Source organism: Chenopodium album, chromosome 6, assembly GCF_948465745.1.
Source record: "Chenopodium album chromosome 6, dcCheAlbu1.1, whole genome shotgun sequence".
Lineage (NCBI taxonomy): Eukaryota > Viridiplantae > Streptophyta > Magnoliopsida > Caryophyllales > Amaranthaceae > Chenopodium > Chenopodium album.
This window is the reverse complement of record NC_137839.1, coordinates 3,526,333-3,550,933: the sequence shown is the minus strand read 5'-3', so window position 1 is coordinate 3,550,933 and position 24,601 is coordinate 3,526,333. Positions and strand designations below refer to the sequence as shown.

The 24,601-nt window shown below is 36.0% G+C and overlaps 1 protein-coding gene and 1 non-coding gene across 2 annotated transcripts; both read left to right on the top strand.

The window, feature by feature from the left end:
• Positions 1 to 87: 87 nt before the first annotated feature.
• LOC145634300 (uncharacterized) lies at positions 88 to 24,101 on the top strand. Its single transcript, XM_081685721.1, has 5 exons — positions 88 to 219; positions 815 to 1,075; positions 1,160 to 1,229; positions 1,501 to 1,666; positions 23,722 to 24,101. Exons 2-5 carry the CDS (start codon positions 922 to 924, stop codon positions 23,827 to 23,829), a joined length of 498 nt encoding a protein of 165 aa, XP_081541847.1. The 5' UTR covers positions 88 to 219; positions 815 to 921; the 3' UTR covers positions 23,830 to 24,101.
• On the top strand, positions 18,830 to 18,935 carry LOC145637425 (small nucleolar RNA R71). Its single transcript, XR_014114211.1, has one exon. It is a non-coding gene; the product is annotated as a small nucleolar RNA R71 (small nucleolar RNA).
• Positions 24,102 to 24,601: the final 500 nt, after the last annotated feature.

Here is a 24,601-nt window from a genome sequence, read left to right as displayed (position 1 = left end):
ATGACCCGCAAAAAGAACCCTTACCCCCGAGGCCCCAACCATTTTACACTATATCTCAGAAATCAAACTGATTACTATTTTACTATTGGAGTACGGCACAAGGCTCTTTCCTCCTTCCTCAAAATTGAGGAATTGAGGTTCAAATTACAATATTGAGAGGAAAAGATTTGGGGCAAATTCAATCTTTTCCAGAAATTGAAATCCAGAGTCACTTGCTAGGTAATTAATCTTCCATTGCTTAACTCTTTCGTGTTCAAACTGATTTTTTCATGCCTCAATTATTCATTGGCAAGCTCAAATCAAAGTTTAGATAAACTGTTTGGTAGTTTTTAGGGACTTGATTGTTTCTTATTAATTAGGTTTTCTATCTTCATCAATTTGGGTAATTCATTAAATTGTAGTAGTATTACAGATTAAAGTATGCATTTTTCTAGAACTTGCTGATTACTGAATTATATTTTGTTTACTTGGTGATTTGGTATAGACTATAGTGAGTTGAAATTGGAAGAATTTCTGCAGCATTCTACTTTGTGACAATAAATTCTGGCGTTTTTTTTAAAAGCCATTGAAATAAAAATTAGAATAAGTATGTTCTGAGCGAAAATTACATGCTTCTATCATTTTTGAGCTCATTCAGGAAGTATATTGAGGTTTCGAATTAATATAAGGATGCTATAAACAGCTAATCTTATATAATGATCTTGTACAGAGGAATCGAATAGGCGGGTACTATTGTATTTTGCACTTTTTTTCAACACCTTTAAACTCTGATTGATGTAGAAATGTTGGACTGATTAATGTTGATTAATACCAGGTATTTGGCTTGATATATATGCAAACCATTTTGTGATCCTATTCATTGAAAGTTGAAGCGGATGACTCCAGATTTCAGTTGACGATTATTGAGTTACAAAATTTTGGATGGCTACTCCTAATTATTGGTGGGGTGTTGCCAAAAAATGTTTTACAGTTGGTATCATATCCCTAACTGTTTCTGACCGATTTGCATCTGTCTCACGAATTTCTGGACATTCTATGTCTCCTACATTCAATCCTGCACGTAGTTATTTTAAAGGTAAGGAAATGTCTAATGATGAAGAAAATGCTTTTGATAGGTTTTTTAGGCGTGGCTAACTATACATCGATTGTTATTTTGTAGACTATGTTTTGGTGGAGAAATTTTGCCTCAAGAATTACAACTTTTCACGTGGTGATGTTATAATTTTCTTGTGAGTCTCTCATAAAGCTTCTTGATTTGGTTGTTAAATAATGTAACATGCTTGCTTCTTGCTGACATGATTGAAAGCATAAGTTTCATACAATCATCCTTACCGTTTTTGCTATTCAATATCTCCCTTATATATGTTAGCTTCTGTGGCTGTCATTTTTAAGTTTGTTCCTAGTTACTATTCTAAGTAGAATTTTTAGCAGTGCTGTCTGTATTCAACACCTTGGCATCTTTTCTAATGTTTTCGCGTTTGTTGTTGTAAAATACGCTAGGTCCCCAAGTAATCACAAGGAGAGACATGTGAAGAGGATCATTGCTATGCCTGGTGATTGGCTCAATCTGTCTGACTCACATGATACAGTGAATATTCCTCAGGGCCATTGTTGGGTGGAGGGAGATGATGTAGCTTCCAGTGCTGATTCAAGATCTTCCGGTCCAGTAAGTGACTCCTTATTGAACTGAAACGCTTTAATCGATTTTTGATTTGAAGTTAGGTTTGTATTATGTCAAACCTCAACCTAGTGTCTGTTGGGAATTTTGTAAAACTGAAACCTGTGGGGCCCATGCTTAGAAACTTAGAAGTTAAAATGTAAGAATCACAATGAGCATGGGGTTGGCATACTGATGGGAGGATGTCGGTTTTTCCCATTTCCTTTCACATGTGAATATAATGTACAAAAGCAAAGACTCAGGGAATATCAGATCAATTCCTAAGCAACTTCGAGTTCTTTTCTTCACCTCCTCCATAACGACCCCCCAATTCAACCTGCATTGCTACTCCCCCTTCGCTTGCATATATCAGCTTATACATGTAAGATTAACCCTTTCTGTTATCTGACCATTGTTTCCTTCCCCCTTCTTTCTTGGGAGGACCTAGAGCTGTCAAAAATTAACCCGACCCGAAATACCGACACAAATCCGATTATTAACCGACCCATCTGAACCCGAAAAAATGGTGACCTAAACCCGACCTGACCTGACCTGAAACCAACCCTAGACCCGAGTACGTGTGACCCGAACCTGAACATGAACTGACCTGGAGATGACCCGACACGAATGTAACCCGTAAATTATTAACCGAATCCGACTTGAACCGAAATTGACCCAAACCTGTTTTAACTCGTCAAAACCCGAATTTAACCCGACCTGTTACTAACCTCATCTGAATTCAACCCAACCCGAATTTAACCCAACCTGTTACAAACCCGACCCGAAATCAACCCGACTTGTTATTGACCTAACCCAATTTCAACCCGACTTGTTATTGACCCGACTCGAATTTTACCATACCTATTACTTACCCAACCCAAAAATTCAACCCGATCTGTTACTAGCCCGACTCGAAATTAACACGACTTGTTATTGACCCAACCTAAATTCAACCCAAATTGTTCCTGACTCGATTTCAAATCATCTTAAATGCAATTTAGACCACCTTATAATTGTTGATCAAAGCATTTTGTCTAGGGAGACCAAGCCAGCAAAAGAAAGGAGCATCATCCTCAAATTTAAGAGTGAAATATAGTATATATTTGTTGTATGGTCAAAGGAGATAATTATATTCCTAAATTATAGACTATAGTTCTCTAGTATATTGCCCATATATATTATAGTCAAAGGAAATAATTAGCTTGATAAAAATGATAATTATCTATTTATAGTTAGTTGAACTCGAATATGACCTGACTTGGAAATGACCCGCCAGATTGTAACCTGCAAATTATTGACTTGAACATAACCCAACTTGAATCCGAGAATGACCGACTTGGAAATGACCCAACCTGATTATAACCCGCAAATTATTGACTTGAACCAAACCCGACTTGAACCAGAGAATGACCCGACCTGATTATAACCCGCAAATTATTGACTTGAACCGAACAAACTCAAACCCGAGAATGACCCGACCTGATTCTAACCCGCAAATTATTGACTTGAACCGAACCCAACTTGAACCCGAGAATTACCCTTACCCGTTTTAACCCGTGAAAACCCGAATTAAACCCGACCTATTGTTCGCCCGACCCGAATGTAACCTGCCTGTTATTAACCCAACCTAAACCCAACCCAAACCCGATAAGAAGTATGACTCGACGTGACCCGACTCAAGCATGACCCAACCCAAACCCGACTCGTAAAGGTTATGGAATTAATCCAAATTGACCCAATCCACTCTTACCGACCCAACCCCGACCCGTTTACCCGAATTGACAGCTTTTCCCAAAACCTCCAAAATTTCTCAAAAAACGTGAATATTTAGGTATTTATTTTACTTTTTTTCACCCGTAAATAAAAATTGCCGAAATGTTTACCATGGTCCCTAATACCCTCAGTCCAATTGGCTGGGTGAAACCATCCAATTTGCCTTTAAACGACCAATTTACTGGTTTACAACTTGCACCGATTTCATAAGCTCAAGCTTACCACGAACATTTATGACAACATATAATGATCATATATGCATCCAAACGGCATTATATGACCCCGAGATGTATCCCCTAAAATCTCAATGCTTTTCGACACCAGGTCCCGAAACATTTGAATTTTCTTAAAAAGCATGTATATTTGCCTTTAACTTTGGAATTTTTTGACTTTTTTCGCCCAAATATAAAAATTGCCGAAATGTTTACTATGGTTCCAAATACCCTCCAGAAGTCCAATTGGGTGGGTGGAACCATCCAATTTTGCCTTTAAACGTCCAATTTACCGTTTTACAACTTACACCGATTTCATTAATTCAAGCCTACCACGAACATTTATGACAACAAATAGTGATCACATATGGTTCCAAACGACATTATATGACCTTGAGATGTATTCCCTAGAATTTCAAGAATTTTCGACACCGATCCCCGAAGACTCCAAAAATTCACAAAAAGCGTATAGCCTTCAATTTTTGAATTTTTGGACTTTTTTTCGCCCAGAAATAAGAATAGTCGAAATGTTTACCATGGTCTTTAATACCCTCCGAAAGTTCAATTGGGTGGGTGGAACCTTCCAATTTGCCTATAAACGGCCAAATTACCGGTTTATAACTTGCGTCGATTTCATTAAATCAAGCCTACCACAAACATTTATGACAACATATAATGATCATATATGGTTCCGAACGGCATTATATGACCCCGAGATGTATCTCCTAAAATCTTCAACCTTTTCGACACCGAGCCTCGAACCTCTAAAATTTCTCAAAAAGCCTTCAATTTTGGAATTTTTTTATTTTTTGATTTTTTTCTACCAGGAAATTAAAATTATCGAATTGTTTACCATGGTCCCTAATACCCTCCGAGACTCCAATTGGGTGGGTGGAACCATCCAATTTGCCTTTAAACGACCAATTTATCGGTTTACAACTTGCACCGATTTCATTAACTCAAACCTACCACGAACATTTATGACAACATATAATGATCATTTATGGTTCCAAACAGCATTATATGACCCCGAGATGTATCCCCTAAAATCACATTTCTTTTCGACACCAGACCTCGAAACCTTCGAAATTTCTTAAAAAACATTGATATTAGCCTTCAATTTTAGAATTTTTTTGACTTTTTTTCGCACGGAAATAAAAATTGCTGAAATGTTTATTATGGTCCCTAATACCCCCCCGAAACCTCCAAAATTTCTCAAAAAGCGTGGATATAAGCCTTCAATTTTGGAATTTTTTGCCTTTTTTTTGCCCGAAAATAAAAATTGCCGAATTGTTTACCATGGTCACTAATATCCTTTGGGAGTCCAATTGGGTGGGTGGAACCATCCAACTTGCCTTTAAAGGTCCAATTACCGGTTTACAACTTGCATCGATTTCATTAACTCAAGCCTACCACGAACATTTATGACAACAACTAATGATCATATATGGTTCCAAACGACATTATATGACTCAGAGATGTATTCCCTAGAATTTCAAGACTTTTAGAAATCGGGCTCCGAAGACTCTAAATTTCTCAAAAAGCGTGGATATTCGCCTTAAGTTTTTGAATTTTTTGACTTTTTCGTCCGGAAATAAAAATTGTCAAAATGTTTACCATGGTCCATAATACCCTCCTGAAGTCCAATTGGGTAGGTGGAACCATCCAAATTGCCTTTAAACGACCAATTTACCGATTTATAACTTGCATCGATTTCATTAATTCAAGCCTATCACGGACATTTATGACAACATATAATGATTATATATGGTTCCAAACGGCATTATATGACCCCGAGATGTATCCCCTAAAATCTTAAGGCTTTTCGACAACGGGCCCCAAAACCTCCAAAATTTCACAAAAAGCGTGGTCCCTAATACTTTCCGGGAGTCCCATTGGGTGGGTGGAACCATACAATTTGCCTTTAAACGACTAATTTACCTATTTAGATCTTGCACCGATTTCATTAACTCAAGCGTACCACGAACATTTATGACAACATATAATAATCATATATGGTTCGAAACGGCATTATATGGCACCAATATGTATTCACTGCAATTTCAAGACTTTTCACTGAGTTCCGAAACCTTCAAAATTTCGAAAAATGCCCGGAAGTAAGTCTTCAATTTTGGAATTTTTTGGCTTTTTTCTCTCGGAAATAAAAATTGCCAAAATGTTAACCATCGTCCCTAATATCATCCGGGAGTCCAATTGGCTGGGTAAAACCATCAAATTTGCCTTTAAATGACCAATTTACCGGTTTACAACTTGCACCGATTTCATTAATTCAATTCCACCACGAACATTTATGACAACATATAATGATCATATACGGTTCCAAACGACATTATATGACCCCGAGATGTATCCCCTAAAATCTCAAAGCTTTTTGATACCGGGTCCTGAAACCTAAAAAATTTCTCAAAACGCATGGATATTAGCCTTCAAATTTGGAATTTTTTTTACTTTTTTTCCCCAGAAAATATAAATTTCCGAAATTTTTACCATGGTCCCTAATACCCTCCGGTAGTCCAATTGGGTGGGTGGAACCACCGATTTGCCACTAAACAGCTAATTTATCGGTTTACAACTTGCACCGATTTCATTAACTCAAGTCTACCACGAACATTTATGACAACAAATAATGATCATAAATGGTTCCAAACGACATTTTATTACCTCGAGATATATTCCCTAAAATATCAATTCTTTTCGACACTGGGTCCCCAAACCTCTAAAATTTCTCAAAAAACGTGGATATTAGCTTTCAATTTTGGAATTTTTTGACTTTTTTTCGCCCGTAAATAAAAATTGGCGAAATGTTTACCATTATCCCTTATATCCTTCGGGAGTCCAATTGGATGGGTGGAACCATCCAATTTGCCTTTAAATAGCCAATTTACCGGTTTACAACTTGCATCGATTTCATTAACTCAAGCCTACCACGAACATTTATGACAACATATAATGATCATATATGGTTCCAAACGACATTATTTGACCTTGAGATGTATCCCCTAAAATCTAAAGGATTTTCGACATCGGTTCTCGAAACCTCCAAAATTTCTCAAAAAGCGTGGATATTAGCTTTAAATTTTTGAATTTTTTGACTTTTTTTTCTTCTGTAAATAAAAAATTGCCGAAATGTTTACCATGGTCCCTAATACCCTTCGGAAGTCCAATTAGGTGGGTGGAACCATCCAATTTGCCTTTAAATGACGAATTTATTGGTTTACAAATTGCACCGATTTCATTAACTCAAGCCTACCACGAACATTTATGACAACATATAATGATCATTGATGGTTTAAAACAGTATTATATGACCTCGAGATGTATCCCCTAAAATTTCAAAGCTTTTGACACCGAGCCCCGAAACCCCAAAAATTTCTCAAAAAGCGTGGATATTAGTCTTCAATTGTTGAATATTTTGACTTTTTTTCGCCCAGAAAGAAAAATTGCTGAAATGTTTACCATGGTTCCTAATACCCTTCGGTAGTCCAATTAGGTGGGTGAAACCATCTTATTTGAATTTAAACGGCCAATTTACTGGTTTACAAATTGCACTGATTTCATTAACTCTTGCATACCACGAACATTTATGACGACATATAATGGTCATTTATGGTTTCAAACGTCATTATATGACCTTGAGATGTATCTAATAAAATCTCATTTCTTTTCGACACCTGGCCCCGAAACTTTCGAAATTTCTCTAAAAGCGTGGATATTAGCCTTCAATTTATGAATTTTTTGACTTTTATTCGCCCGGTAATAAAAATTGCCGAAATGTTTACCATGGTCCCTCATACCCTCCGGGGGTCCAATTTGCCTTTAAACGACCAATTTACCGGTTTACAACTTGCGTTGATTACATTAATTCAAGCCTACCACGAACATTTATGACAACAAATAATGATCATATATGGTAACAAACGACATTATATGACCCTGAGATGTATTTCCTAGAATTTCGAGACTTTTAGACACTAGGCCCTAAAGACTCCAAAATTTCTCAAAAAGCGTGGATAAGTCTTTAATTTTTGAATTTTTTCACTTTTTTTCGCCCGTAAATAAAAATTGCCGAATGATGGGCGTTAGAACGGTGCATATTCCACAGTCAATCAAACACATTTATTAACAAACACCTTACAAACCAAACATAATGATAAGTAAGAGTTAAGAAAAAAGGAACGGAATATGGTTGCTAAAGACCTTAACACTTAAGCTAATTCGAAATCTATGGTCAATTGGGGTTGTCAAGTACACAAAAAAAAACTATGATTCTAAATCGATGGATTAAAGACACTAGGGAATGGGATCCACTCAACCAAGGCAATTAGGCAAACGGGGAGTAAAATAGACAAGGTATAGCATGAACTATATGTAAAATCGACCTCATGCAATTAGAAACAACTCACTCTACTAAACTTAGATTCCTCATTAGTCTAGAAATAGATGATACATAATCAAATTGCAATAAGTAATGACATACTCAATTTACATTCCCATGTCAAACTAAGCATATCATGTTATCAAGCTCCTAAGTCAAGGGTAGCTAATCCTATCATGAAGAACTAACAAGCAATCTCATATAATCAATTTAATTGCAATACAAACATCAATGCTTCTCCCACGTTTGTAGGGAATTATAGGTACTACGCAGCGGAAATAAACATGAATCATATTCATACAGTACCTAATCCCAAGATCTAATGCATAACACATAAAGAACATATAATCGTATATTTGAAGCGTGATTCCACGTGCGATCGAGCAAGAACAATGGGAGATAAAGAACCTCAAGCGTGATTCCTCTACTTGGTCCACGGGCACAGATTAAGACCTCCACTAATGCTAGTTAGTTGCAATTGAACCCTTCAATTGACCTTCTATGGAGAAGTGCGAGCAACGAACCACCACACGCGCCACCAAGGGTGGCCGGCCGTGAGTCCAAAGGGGAAGGAGAGGGAGCCGTGAATTAGAGAGGGAATAAGGGTTTTGGGATTGGTTGCCTTGATGTCAAAATTCACTATTATGACTTCTTAATTGCAACCCTAGGCATGGATCTTATTTATAGATCTCATCTCTAAATAAGAGCCCATGTCAAAAGCCTAAAACTTATTTCCAATCTAACTATGCTAGCCAAATCCATTTCATGATTAGTTAATTGCTCATGAGGCCCATTAATGGGCCTCTAACTTGCTTAACCCAATACCCTTGTGTGTGACCTCATAGGATCCATTCAAGCGGGCTTTGGACTATTTGACTAGCCCAAAGATCATCTCTCATAGTCTAGCAACAGATGATGACGCCCCAAGAGAACGAACTTATTATCTCCATAATAGTGATCCTTGATATATCTAGTAATTGCACTTATCGAAGACACAACTCCTTCAATCTCCCACTTGTCTGAGACAAGTGCGCAATATTCAAATTCCTTAAGTCAATGTGTGTCGATTTGATAATATGATTGCATCTCATGTCGTGATCATATTAGTCTACAAATCTTTTCTTGAAAACTGAGTGAGAATTACAAAATAAATGGTTACTATGTAATCCATTTGTGCACGGCCATGCATTTTCTGAATTCTCCCTCTTCAAGAGGCCAAAATAAGACACATTCCTAATTAAATAGGTAGACTCAATCCAATCTTGTGGCAACCAAAGCTCCCACTCAATTTCTGAAATAACCGGGAAACACCCTTTATAATCTCCAGTTACGGGCAGACGTTTGAGTGTACCACAGCCATAACATTCATTGAATGAAATCAATGTTCCACTCATGTCAAAGGAATCCACTAATATATCCGGAAGCTCTATACTTGAACTTCAAAGTAGGTCTATAGTTCGATCATGCATCATTCATGCATATCCATGTGATTGACCGAGCTTCACTACGCTCCTATAGCCCATGAAACTGCGCTATCCAATCAATCTTACATGCTAGTCCATGAATTGAAATCATTTATGTCCAGTTTAATGATTCCGAACTAGGAACTTAAATAATATATGAATTTAGTTCACCTGTTGGGTTTCATTCACCAGGTCATCAACTTGATAAGCCCATCAATTCATAATTATTTTGGACATTTTATTTAATCTTGAAACCACGATTAAATAAGATTGAAACTTTGTTTCAATTGATAAACATAATTCTGCAAATGAATGTATTACATATGTAACTTGTTTTTCTCTAAAAACAAATACAACTTCTAATTACATCATTTGCCTCAATCTAATTTCATTAGCATGTTTCTCATGCTTTGGAAATGGAAGGGGTTTAGTAGTTTACTAAGTAGAGTTCATGAGACATTCTCATAAACATGAATTTTGCAATTTCTAAATCTTATAATCATTTTCATCTCCATACACTAAGAATTTTCCTTCGTCCTTTCGCAAGGAACTCTGGAGTTTTAATTTGTATTCCAACGTTATATTGGATTTTGATTGAAATCTATCATCACTTGTTCTTAAAACATGTGAATCAAATAGACGAGTATAGTCCATGATATGCATGATTCATCCTTTGCAAACTGCATAAGGATCATCACTCAAGACCTTAATTTCATCAAACTTTCTCAAAGTATTGAATCATTAAGCAATGTGCCATGTTACATGGGATTGAAACTCCTTTCAATATAACGTTGAACTTTATAAGAATCTTATCAATATAAGTTTCTTAACCAAGCTCAAACATCCATCAAAACCTATCTCTATAGATTTTGAATCCCAAATGTACTCATCTTCTTCTTCAAGATTTCCATACAAAATGCATTAGCCATCACTTGACCGTTCAAGAAATGAATAATTGCTCTTTGTACTAGACCAAGAAGACTTCATAGCTCCCACTAAACATCTTGTACACACATGACCTTTTCTTCATTTTACGAGAACATCAAACGATTTGATTTACTCATAAAATTAAGAACACTAACTCCATGATGCTATGCATCCCTAGGATTATTGGATCTTCAAACTTTTGATTGTATCATATACAAATCTTCTTTCATGAACAATTTCAAGAAAGTGTTTTGAAGTCCATCTACCAAATCTTATAAGGTAGTAATCACTAAAATATCTTTAATAGATCTTTGTAACATGACTAATATAAAGTTTTCATCATAGTCATAGTCATACTATGAATTAGTTGAATCCCTTAATAAGTCTTTGCTTTAGTTAGAAAACATTTTTCTTTCTTGTCTGTTTTGCTTATAATGGGTCTCATCCAATTAGGCAAATTATTTCAGATTACAGACTTAGAATCTATTTCAGATTTCCTGGTTTTTAAACCATTTGGAGTTATAACTTGTCAAATCATCTTTGTTACTTGCATTATCATCATGTTCCAAAATGAATATTTTAGAACTCTTAGTCAATATGAAATCATATTTCTTTGGCTAAGTTTTACATATGCTAGTCATCATTGTGGGTTTTTATGCAACAATTGAAACTCATACAACAACTTTGTTTAGTTTTCAATCAGAAACGACAATAGAGGATTTGCACTTGGAATGTACTACCTTCGACACATGGTTATTATTCCCATTACACTTAATGAGACCACGCGTTGTCATTTGTAACATGAGGTGAATCATGCTCATATTGTTGCTTTGATTCGATTACTTCTCAAATTTCTTCAAGATTTTCGAAATCACTTTTCTTGAACTCTTTCAAGGCTCTCGAACTTTTCGAGATTCTTATACTCCCACTTGCCTTTTTGAGGAGGCACATTTAGCATAGGGTGAACCAACCATGGTTTGAGCCATGTTTGTTTGTTGCTTTTCTCGAACTTTTTCGAGATTTATACTACTCCCACTTGACCTTTTGGAACAATTTCCATAAGGGCACCTACTTGAGCAACAAACATTTTGTGCTAAGTATGATTTGTGTAGTAGTACCCCGTGCTATGTATAGGAATTGATCGTGCGTTAAACGATTTAATACAATATTTATTCCTTGCTTTGTAGAAAGACTTAATAAGAACTTTTCTTATCCATATCACATATGAAGTCTTTGCTACAATTTGATTTGACTTATGTAGTTTGTTTAGTTTTGTAGCTTATCTTAAAAGTATATCCCTTGAACAATGGTTGGAAGATAGGTAATTTACATCCATTATCAAAATATATCTTATATAGATTGATAGCTCCCTTCATAAACACTTCACAAGGTTTTCTTTCGGAGTTTGTCGTAAAACGATTTCACAACTCTTGGATGTTCATCATGGTCTTGGCTTAAATTCTCATTATTACGATCATATCACAATACTTTGAATGTGTTGCCAAGTATATGTCTTGACTTAAATTTTCACAATTACAATCATATTGTAATGTAATCATTATCTTGTCAAGTTGATACTGAACTTCATACTGAACATTTTGAACTTTTCAAAATTTTCACTCTTATGCTTCAACTAAGCACATGTGATCATATCACAAATGAAGTTTCATTGTCCGTCTCTAGCCTTTGAACCTTTGGTTTTCTTACATCGATATGTATTCGACCTCGAGTTCACATCATCATTTCTCTAAATGGTGACTTAGTCAAAATTTCAAATTATAATGATAATTACATATATCAATGGATTCATAATCCAATGATATTGAAAGTCCATCCCTTTGGATCTTTCGCATGCAATGTTCATTTTTGTTTGAATTATTTGACATTTTAGAGACAATTCATTTATAGAAATGGTTCAATTATTTCTATCATATAGAACTTTAAACCTATTTAGCAACTCAAAAACACATTTAGACTCAATGAAGCATAAAATAACATTTATTCCACGTTTTTGAATCTTCGATGCTTAGTCAGTACTAACATTGAATGGTGTTTTGATGATGGCAAGAATGAATAACATTTATTTAATTCTAGCCAATAACAAGATAAGGTGAAATATAGCTTTTACTTGTAAAGTTGCAACTTTTGCTTCTAGACTCGTAGATTCTACTTGTGAAGTAGCAACATTTGCTTCTAAACTTGTAGATTTATTTCTCCCTTAGCCATACTTCTTCATTTAGTTCAACCTCATTCTCAATGAGAGAACTAAACAAGACATCATATGTCCAAGAAGTATCAATGTGCTAAATCAATTTCTATAATATACTTCTTAAATTGGAACATTTCCATTCTTTTACCTTCCAACTATATGAGGTAGTTTCTAATCAGGTGGAATTGGTCCATTTAATTTGAAACATTTGTTGTTCATAACAACTTTTAGCATGTAAGTAGTTTTAGGTTTGAGAAGTAGCAACTTGTTTGCATTTCTTGGCCTATAACTTCTTAATGCAATCCTCATATATACCTAAACCTTTCCCATTTGAGCCACTTAGAACATTTCTCTTAGGTTCAAAATGATGCTTTGCTTAACTACTTTAAGCACATTTTATGATTTTGCTAAGTCTATTCAATCATCATTCATATTAGAGTTTAATGAACTATTTAACTCTTATATAAAGTAGATGAAGAATAGCGTCATTTGATCAACTTTTGATCATAGAGATTTCCAATCACTTTCTTATATTCAATCATATTGAAGATAAGAGATTTTATTGGACTTCTATACTTGTCTTTTAGAGGCTTTGTACCTCCCATCTCATTATATCCCTTGAAACACTTTTCTAAATGAAGATGTGTTGGAATTTTACTCAAACATTTTGAATAAAACCAACCTTAGACATGTGACATGGATTTCTAAAACTTGCCTTTTAGAACTATCTTAACAAAGTTGGAATATAGGTTTATGGATTATCTTTTAACCTTTTGAGAACGTTTCTCAACTTTATTTTCAATCGAGGAGATTATATAATAATAAAATTAGAACGACATGTTACTTAAAAGTAAACGCAAAATTCAATTATGTTTAATAAAAATTTTTAAAGTACCATAAGCGATTATAAAACTGGTAACTTTAAAACATTCATTCAATATAATTGATCCCTATTGAATAGAATGATTCCAAGATCCTTTATTTGTGCGATGATTGACCGGACTTTGGCCCTACCATCAACCATTACATTTTCAAGGTGAGTAAACTCTTTACTGATTACAACTCTTTGTAATTCTTGGTTGAATAATTATCCATCACATGTTTAATTATTACCCTTAGCTTTAAGGTTCTAAACTCTTTAGGTAACCTTGTTGAGTATAACCAATCAAAAGTGTAAAATTTGTTTTACCCCCACTCCCCTAAGATATAATATGACACCCTGCTTTGGCATGACCCATCATAAATATCAAAGGTTTCATCGGGTTTTTGATTGGCAAAGCAACCTCAATATTACTGGGACCTAGATTCATTATGTTGTGATTATTTAGTGAACTCTAGCGCATCATCAAACAACATAAATAAAATCTAACATGCATAATCTACTAATGCATAAATAAAACATGACATAGTATGGCCCCTTAATCCTAAGAAAACTAATAAAGCAAAAGCTCCCACTTGAACCTTCATGGATCTTATCCACCTTGCTCCTTTGGGCCTTCACTTCATAGGCTTCTTGGATTAACTGCAACCTGTAATACTATTCTATTCTATCTACTACTTAAATAAAATAAAATAAATTACAAAAATACTTAACGATACGCAGACCGTATTTAGATTACAAAAATACGAAACGATGCGCAGATCGTATTTAGAATCTATGGGCCATACTAGTCTATATAGCAGTATATAATATCATATATTATAAAGTGCCACATAATAAATCACTCATCATGCTTTCCTAAACTACAACATTGAATGTTCATAATTAAGGAAACATGGCACCAAAATATCTCATATTTTTAATTAATTACTGTAATTAGATAATATCATATATTATTCATAACCAATTATAAAATATCATATATTCTAAATTAGTCATGAGATAGAATCAAATCTTATTTTAATCTTAAAAGATAAATCATATTTATCCTCAAAGATTATCCTAACAAATTTAGGAAATTCTATCCTAATTACTAGCCAATCACAAAATTTTAAATCAATTATATCCAAAATTAATTATGGGATAATCACATTATTTAAATCAATTATTATCCTTTTGGAATATGCTCAGAATATCCTAACAAATCTTATCCAAAATTAACCACTTTAATTATGGATAATTACCGATTTAACAACTTTAATTATGGATAATATCAAATATAACAACTTTTGAATATTTGATCTTATCCTAATAAAATCGATTTTATCTTTCAAAATAAAAGATCATATTTTCAAAATATTTTATCTCATCCAAAATAAAACTGATTTTATCCCAAAATAATTCATAATTATCTTGAAATAATTTTTCAAAACAGTTTTTTTTTTTTTTTTTTGAAAAAAAAAACCGCAAGCCACCACCGCCGCCCACCGTGGTTGGCTAGCCGAAGCTAGCCACGGTGACTGGCTGCCATAACAGCAGCCACTGCCACAAGGCAGCAGCGGGCAGCTGCTGTGGCAGCCGTGGCAGCAGCCGTGCAACACTTGCACGCTGCTGCCCACCCAGCCGCGGTTGCCGACCAAAATAATAATTTTTTTTTTTTGTTTTTAATTTAATTAAAATAACATTTATTAAAATTAAATTAAATCAGTCAATAAGATTAAAATTAAATCACATTCAACTTTAAAATTAGGGTTCATCATAAAATTAATCCAATTTAATTCTAACTTTTAAAATTAAATTGATCATCATACATAAAACACTTTTATGCATAAATCAATCCGATTAAAATTATGAATCATAAAATAAATCGAATTAAATCAAAATCAAGCACAAAAATCATATTTTAGGGCTAGGAATTTCGAAAAATTCGAAAAATAGGGTTAGGGAGTTCGAAATTTTCGAACATATTAGGGCTAAAATTCGGTCTCTTCATGGCTATTTTGAGCATAATTAAATCACATTTAATCGATTCCAAAATTTTAATCACATTAAATATAATAATTGAACTATAATTAAATTAATCTCCCTCTTAATTGAATTAAAATTGTGGACTATCAAAGAATTATAGTCAATATGCGTAAATGCAATAGGCTAACTGATACCACTGTAGGGAATTATAGGTACTACGCAGCAGAAATAAACATGAATCATATTCATACAGTACCTAATCCCAAGATCTAATGCATAACACATAAAGAACATATAATTGTACCTTTGAAGCGTGATTCCACGTGCGATCGAGCAAGAACAATGGGAGATAAAGAACCTCAAGCGTGATTCCTCTACTTGGTCCACGGGCACAGATTAAGACCTCCACTAATGCTAGTTAGTTGCAATTGAAGCCTTCAATTGACCTTCTATGGAGAAGTGCGAGCAACGAACCACCACACGCGCCACCAAGGGTGGCCGGCCGTGAGTCCAAAGGGGAAGGAGAGGGAGCCGTGAATTAGAGAGGGAATAAGGGTTTTGGGATTGGTTGCCTTGATGTCAAAATTCACTATTATGACTTCTTAATTGCAACCCTAGGCATGGATCTTATTTATAGATCTCATCTCCAAATCCATTTCATGATTAGTTAATTGCTCATGAGGCCCATTAATGGGCCTCTAACTTGCTTAACCCAATACCCTTGTGTGTGACCTCATAGGATCCATTCAAGCGGGCTTTGGACTATTTGACTAGCCCAAAGATCATCTCTCATAGTCTAGCAACAGATGATGACGCCCCAAGAGAACGAACTTATTATCTCCATAATAGTGATCCTTGATATATGTAGTAATTGCACTTATCGAAGATACAACTCCTTCAACATTTGCATAATTAACCTAAAAGGTTGAGCTTCACCCAACCCCTAGCAAGAAGACTACTCACAACTCACGTTTATCAATATGTAAACAAGTATTAGAGTTCTAACTTCTTCAATAATTGGGAAAATTGATTAACAATTGAAATAACTATTATCCAATAACAAATTATCAAGAACTAAAGAGATTTAAATATCATGCAAGAACAAATAAAATTAGAAATTTAATGGAGAAAGGTTGAAGGAAGTTACTAATTGAAACTTGGAAATGCTGAATACAAAGTGCCAAATCTTGAGGATAAATCTTGAAACCAACTATTACAATGATTAATTTGATGAAAACTAAGCTAAATGAATGTTTCAAACTAAGAGGAGTTTTTAAAAACTAGGCTATTTCTGTCTAGGTTGCAAATGAACTAAAGGGGAAGTATTTATACTCCTCGAAACACATAGGGAAATCCGTCAAAAGAAAACGGATTCCCAGCGAGGAGCGCCTGCTCCACATGAAGAGCGCCCGCTCCAGCTTGCTGCACGCCCTCTCCATCTGACTTCAGAATATAGGCAGTTTTGAAAGGTTGGGGAGGAACGCCCGCTCCTCACAGGTGCACACCCGCTCCTCACAGGGTGCACTTGGCAGAAAGTTTACAGGAAGTTTGGAGCGCTTCTTGAGGTGCACGCTCGCTCCAGCTGGAGCGGGCTCTCCTTTCTCTAATTTTCTTGCCTTAAACAAAATCCATGCATTGAATGCTTGCCAAATTGAATCAATAAACCTGCAAAACATGGACAAACACAAACCAAGAAGGGACAAGGCCGAGATAAAACATTTTCATTCAAAAACGGGTTAGAAAGAGGGGAAATGAATGCAAAACCGGGTTTAAATTAACACAATAAGTGGTCAAATAATTGCACTACAATTCTCGGTGAGATTCACCGTTTCCACCAATTCACACTTTCTCCTTCCACTCAAATAAAAAACCTAGCATAGTTAGGCATTTGCTTGATAGCATCGGTAAAAGGAATTAAAAGGTGAATTTGTTTCAATGTTTCAAGAAACTTTCCAAATTGCACATCTAATTTGTTTCTAATAAATTTTGAGGATATGGTAGCTTTTGCAATTGTTTTGTTTCTCTCTCTTTTTCTCTTTTCTCTTCACTCTCTTTTTCAAAATCTTCTTCTTTTTCACATTCTTTTTCTTTCTCAAATTCTTTTTCTTTCTCACATTCTTTCTCTTTTTCATTCTCATGGTTTTGCTCTCTCTCTTGTTCAAAATCACTCTCAAGGGGAGGCTCACTCATGTTCATTCTCTCATTGCTTCTCTTAGGAACACTCTCTTCCAAAACTTTACCACTCCTACTTGATATAGCATTTACGGGCCTCTTGGGATCTAGTCCTTGGGGTGGAAGTTTGGAAGTGCTAGTCCCTTCCTTCAAAGCATTGGCCAATTAAGAAATTTGTGTTTCAAGCATTTTATTAAAAGTGATGACTTCACTAAATTTTTGATCACTAGAGGCCATGAAAGTATTGAACATTTTGGTTTGACTTTCCATCATTTCCTCTAAGCAAGACCTAGTAGGTGGTGCTTGTGCATAGTAGTTATCTTGGGGAGCTCTATTACCTCTCACATTTGAATTGAAAGCATTTTGATCAGAAGAACCTCTATTATTATTGTTGTTCCAATTATTCCTATTATTAGAGTTTCCCCCTTTGTGATATTGCCCTTGATTCCCATAGTTCTCTTGGTTATTATGGTTATGGTTACTATAACCACCTTGTTGGTTGTAGTTACCTTGGGGATTTTGGTCCCTTTGGTTCCTATTTCCCCATTGGTTTTGGTTATGGTAATCATAATCATTTCCTCTTTGGTTATAGGAATTTTCCCCTTATTCTCTTGGATTAGGTGGTAAGTATCTTTGATTGTCATTCCTAGGTCTATTATCATAAGACAAGGCATTGACTTGTTCATTTTCATTATCATTACCATCTTCATATTGGGGTTGAGGTTGGGAATCATAATTACAAGAAGAGGTATCATGGTCATATGACCCACAATTTTCACAAAACAAACACCCATGTGGCATGTTATTAGAAGGAGAAGGGTTAGAATTCATACCTTTCCCCTTAGCTTGGGAGGGATGCTCTTGTGTTGAACTAGAGGTCTCTAGTTTTGCCTTGATGGACGTCATCTACTTGCCAAGGTTGCCGATTTGGGATGTCAAAATTGTTGATGGCGTTAAGGTGATCAATGGAGTAAACCGCATTTCCTCCCTTGTTTAGAGACTCTATCTTTCCTTCTTGCCAATCCATGTGGTGCCTCACCACATCCTCAATTATCTCTATGACTTGCTCCTCCGTCTTGTTCATAATCGGGCCACCCGCTCCCGCATCTTGGCTAGTTTTTCCTTGTGGGCTCAAGCCTCCATAGAAAATTTGAAGCACTTGGTATGTCGGAATGCCATGATGGGGACACTCCCTTTGATATTCTTTATACCTCTCCCAAGCCTCATAAATGGTTTCACTAGCCTGTTGACGGAAACCTTGTATCAAAGCCCTTGCCTCGGCCGTCTTCGTTTGAGAGTAGAATCTCCCTAAGAAAGCCGTGGTACCCTCGTCCCAAGTTCTCGAGGAGTTTGGCCTTACTTCTTTCTCAAGCCATTCAAGAGCCCTTCCTATCAAGGAGAAAGGAAATAGCTTTAGTCTCATAAATTCTTGAGTTACCCCATTTACCTTGATCGTATTGCAATATTTTTCAAATTCGTTCAAATGTGCAAGAGGGCTCTCATGTTTTGCTCCACTAAATTGCCTCCTTTCGATCAAATTTATCATTGCGGGGCGTATTTCAAAATCATTGGCTTGAATAACGGGCAGAGCAATGCCACTTGAAGCTCTATAAGCTCTCGGAGTTCCCAACTCCTTCAAAGTTCTTTGGACCGATTGTTCCCCGTCAGCCATTTGCTCTTGTCTTTCCTCGAAATTGACCACCCTAGTTGGGGAAGTAGTTAATGGCCTAGAACCGGCTCTCCTTCTCCTCCTATAGGTTTGCTCAATCTCGGAATCGTAAGGCACCAAAATCCTGTTATGATTTCTGCGCATACACTCTCAACAATTGTAATTAGTAACAAGGCTACAAGTGTAGCCAAAAAGAAACACTCTTTTTGAATTTTTGTTGTTTTATGGTGAACTAGACTCAAGTAATCAATTAGCAATCAACAACACCGTTCACCGGCAACGGCGCCATTTTGATGGGCGTTAGAACGGTCGCACATTCCACACTCAATTAAACACATTTATTAACAAACACCCTACAAACCAAGCATAATGATAAGTAAAAGTTCGGTCCACAAAGAACGGGATATGGTTGCTAAAGATCTTAACACTTAAGCTAATTCGAAGTTTATGGTCAATTGGGGTTCGTCAAGTAGACAAACAAACTATGATTCTAAATCGATGGATTAAAGACACTAGGGAATGGGATCCACTCAACCAAGGCAATTAGGCAAACGGGGAGTAAAATAGACAAGGTATAGCAAGGACTATATGTAAAATCGACCTCAGCAATTAGAAAACAACTCACTCTACTAAACTTAGATTCCTCATTAGTCTAGCAATAGATGATACATAATCAAATTGCAATGAGTAATGACATACTCAATTTACATTCCCATGTCAAACTAAGCATATCATGCTATTAAGCTCCTAAGTCAAGGGTAGATAGTCCTATCATGAAGAACTAACAAGCAATCTCATATAATCAATTTAATTGCAATACAAACATCAATGTTTCTCCCACATTTGCATAATTAACCCAAAAGGTTGAGCTTCACCCAACCCCTAGCAAGAAGACTACTCACAACTCATGTTTATCAACATGCAACCAAGTATTAGGGTTCTATTTTCTTCAATAATTGGGAAAAGTGATCAACAATTGAAATAACTATCATCCAATAACAAATTATCAAGAACTAAAGAGATTTAAATATCATGCAAGAACAAATAAAATCATAAATTTAATGGAGAAAGGTAGAAGGAAGTTACTAATTGAAGCTTGGAAATGTTGAATACAAAGTGCCAAATGTTTGAGGATAAATCTTAAAACCAACTATTACAATGATTAATTCGATGAAAACTAAGCTAAATTAATGCTTCAAACTAAGAGTTTTTAAAATCTAGGCTATTTCTGTCTAGGTTACAAATGATCTAAAGGGGAAGTATTTATACTCCCCGAAACATATAGGGAAATCCGTCAAAAGAAAACGGATTCCAAGCGAGGAGTGCCCGCTCCAGCTTGCCACACGCCCTCTCCAGCTGACTTAGAATATAGGCAGTTTTGAAAGTTTGGGCGTTCCTCCCAGGTGCACGCTCGCGCCTCACAGGTGCACACCCGCTCCTCAAAGGGTGCACTAGGCAGAAAGTTTACAGGAATTTTGGAGCGCCCGCTCCTGAGAGGTGCACGCCCGCACCGGCTGGAGCGGACTCTCCTTTCTCTAATTTTCTTGCCTTAAACAAAATCTATGCATCGAATGCTTGCCAAATTGAATCAATAAACCTGCAAAACATGGACAAACACAAACCAAGAGGGGGCAAGGCCAAAATAAAACATTTTCATTCAAAAACGGGTTAGAAAGAGGGGAAATGAATGCAAAACCGGGTTTAAATTAACACAATAAATGGTCAAATAAACCACTTATTACCGAAATGTTTACCATGGTCCCTAATACTCTTCGGGATTCCAATTGTGTGGGTGGAACCATCCAATTTGCCTTTAAACAACCAATTTACCGACTTATAACTTGCACCGATTTCATAAACTTAAGTTTACCACGAACATTTATGACAACATATAATGATCATATATGGTTTCAAACGACATTATATGACCCCCGAGATGTAATCCTAAAATTTCAAGGCTTTCCGACACCGGGCCTCGAAATCTCCAAAATTTCAGTAAGCATGGATTTTAGACTTTAATTTTGGAATTTTTTTACTTTTTTTTCGCCCGGAAATAAAAATTGCCGAAATATTTACCATGCTTCTTAATACCCTTTGGGAGGCTAATTGGATGGGTGAAACCATCCAATTTGCCTTTAAACGGCCAATTTACCGGTTTACAACTTGCATCGATTTCATTAACTCAAACCTACCACGAACATTTATGACAACATATAATGATCATATACGGTTCCAAACGGCATTATGTGACCCCGAGATGTATCCCCTAATTGTTAAGGTTTTTGACACCGGGTCTCGAAACCTCCTAAATTACTCAAAAAGCATGGATATTAGCCTTCAATTTTGGAATTTTTTGACTTATTTTCCCCCGGAAATAAAAAAGTTCCGAAATGTTTACCATTTCCTTAATACCCTTCGGGCATCCAATTGGGTTGGTGGAACTATCCAATTTGCCTTTAAACGGCCAATTTACTGGTTTACAACTTGCACTGATTTTATGAACTTAAGCCTAACACGAACATTTATGACAACATATAATGATCCTATATAGTTCCAAATGGCATTATATGACCCCGGGATGTATTCCCTAAAATTTCAATACTTTTCGACACCGAGCTCCAAAACCTCTAAAATTTCGCAAAATACGTGATTATTAGACTTCAAATTTGGAATTTTTTTGACTTTTATTCGCCCGAAAATAAAAATTGTCGTAATGTTTGCAATGGTCCCTAATACCTTTCCGGACTATTGTTCCCTAGTATATTGCCATATATATTATAGTCAAAGGAAATAATTAGCTTAATAAAAATGATAATTATCTATTTATAGTTAGTTGAACCCGAATATGACCTGACTTGAAAATGACCGGACCTGATCGTAACCTGCAAATTATTGACTTGAACATGACCCGACTTGAATCCGAGAATGACCCAACCTGATTATAACCCGCAAATTATTGACTTGAACCGAACCCGACTTGAACACAAGAATGACCCGACTTGAAAATGACCCGACCTGATTATAATCCGCAAATTATTGACTTGAACCGAACCCGACTCAAACCCGAGAGTGACCTGACCTGATTCTAACCCGCAAATTATTGACTTGAACCGAACCCGACTCGAACCCGAGAATTACCCTAACCCTTTTTAACCCGTGAAAACCCGAAACCGACCTATTGTTCACCCGACCTGTTATTAACCCGACCCAAACCCGATAAGAAGTATGACCCGACGTGACCCGACTTAAGCATGACCCAACCCAAACCCGACCTGCATAGGTTATGGAATTAATCTGAATTGACCCGACCCGAGTTGACCCGACCCAAACCCGGCCCGTTTACTCGAATTGACAGCTCTAGGAGGACCAATGCCCCTCCTTGCCCCTTTCCCAAGTAGTGCTACCCCTTTTACTTTTTTGAACATCAAGTTACACCCTGATGTTTGTTGTCCCTAGACTTGGTGTGGCGGTGACCGGTGAGGTTTGTACTAAGAGGCTCTGCTTTGAAGTGGTAGTGGTGGTAAGTCTGGTGAGGGTTTAATGACGGAGGGAACAAGATCTAGTTACAGATAGAATAATTATTGTTATTCCATATACATTGTACTCTATTGTTCATTCAGTTCCATATATTCCCCATCCCATTCCAGATATTATATGCAAACTAAATAGTGCCTCGAATGTTTTGAACTTCATTGTATCTCTTGAACTTGAATATAAGCAATGACTTTATGCACTTGAAGTGATGCTTTCTTGAACATTGCTAGTTCTTATTATGTAGCATTCAATGATAAATAATTTCATTGTATCCTATTTGTCAATGATAATGGAAATTTCCTGTATTGGCACATGTTTGGTCTTCATTTACCTTTTCACCATTGAAGAAGCTATGGATATATCCTGCTGACTTGGGAGGGAATTTTCTTTTCCTGAATTTGAAATTGCTTTCTGATGCATCAAGCTATCAAAGGCATAACCTTGACAAGCTGGCATGAAAATAATTCTTTGTAATTTAATTTTTCTTTTTTTCCCCTTCATCTGCAAGACTGCAAGTAAATATCTCCTCAACACCTTATGAGCTACTATTTTGGGAAATTCAGTATCAGATTTAATTACTTTGGTGCATGGCATAAAATCATTAAAACCACTATCCAAAATATTACTTATGTATTCAGCTCACATGTTTTAATGGTGGATCATGTGGATGTTGTGATTAGCAATCTGATTGTTTTTTTTCTTAAGAGTTAGCATTAAGCAAAGAGAAGTCGTACACTTCATTCCTATCATTCTGAACTGATATGTTTGCGACATGCCAACATCTAAATGTATGGAAATTGTTTTCATGTAGCAAGACAAGATGTATCCAGTCTGACCTTAGAATTGTGCTTTCTTCCACAGGTTCCTCTAGGCTTAGCCCAAGGTAGAGTCACACACATTTTGTGGCCACCTCATCGAATAGGCAAAGTCGAGAGAGTAGTTCCTCATCACAGGCTTGCATTGAGCTGACTAGGCAGATGTCCAGAATATGTCTACTCAGGATATGGTTACTAACAGGGAATTCACTTATATTTCATTTTTTGGTTTTGGTGCAGTTTGTTGCTCTGGCAATTTTGGTAGTAACTAGAGTGAGAGAGTCTTATAATTCTTCTGAAGGGAAGATAAAGCTCTGTTCATTGACTTTTTTCTTGTGCATCTTACTGAATTACAAACAGGACATGCACTTTTTCTCCTTGTTTACAGAAGTATGATAGGCGTTCTGAATCTGCCTGCGATTGCAATTTTCTTTGTCCATTCGTTTTGAATTGAAATAAGCCCAGACTCTGGGAACGCTACATAATGTCCCCTCTTATGGAGTTATAGGGATCCTCCTAAACTCTGCGTAGATTATTCACAATGAATAACGGTGCATAGTGCCATAGTTTCACTGAATTACATTTGGCTAGTTATCAAAGTTAACCTTACCACAGTGAATAGACCTGGAGAACTTTGGACATATGAGACTCATTCAACTCTGGTTATAAAGTTTCATTGGTGTTAGTTACTACTGTCAATATAATCATAACTTGGCTGAGTCCATTTTCCATGAGACCATAGTAATGTGTTTATCTTTCTTTCTTTTTTTTTTTTTTTTTTTTTTTTTTGAAGAAATAGTAATCTACTAATGTGTTTACTTTGGGTCTTGGGATGCTCTTTATGAGCCAAGTAAACACATTTGTAATTACATTTGGCATCGGAGGGGTTTTTTTTTCATACATACACCATTACACCATCCTCAAGA

Coding starts and splice junctions, on each gene's coding strand:
- LOC145634300 (XM_081685721.1), top strand. CDS start 922: ATGGCTACTCCTAATTATTGGTGGGGTGTTGCCAAAAAATGTTTTACA. Junction 1,230..1,500: donor GGTGATGTTATAATTTTCTT/GTGAGTCTCTCA, acceptor AAAATACGCTAG/GTCCCCAAGTAATCACAAGG. Junction 1,667..23,721: donor ATTCAAGATCTTCCGGTCCA/GTAAGTGACTCC, acceptor TTTCTTCCACAG/GTTCCTCTAGGCTTAGCCCA.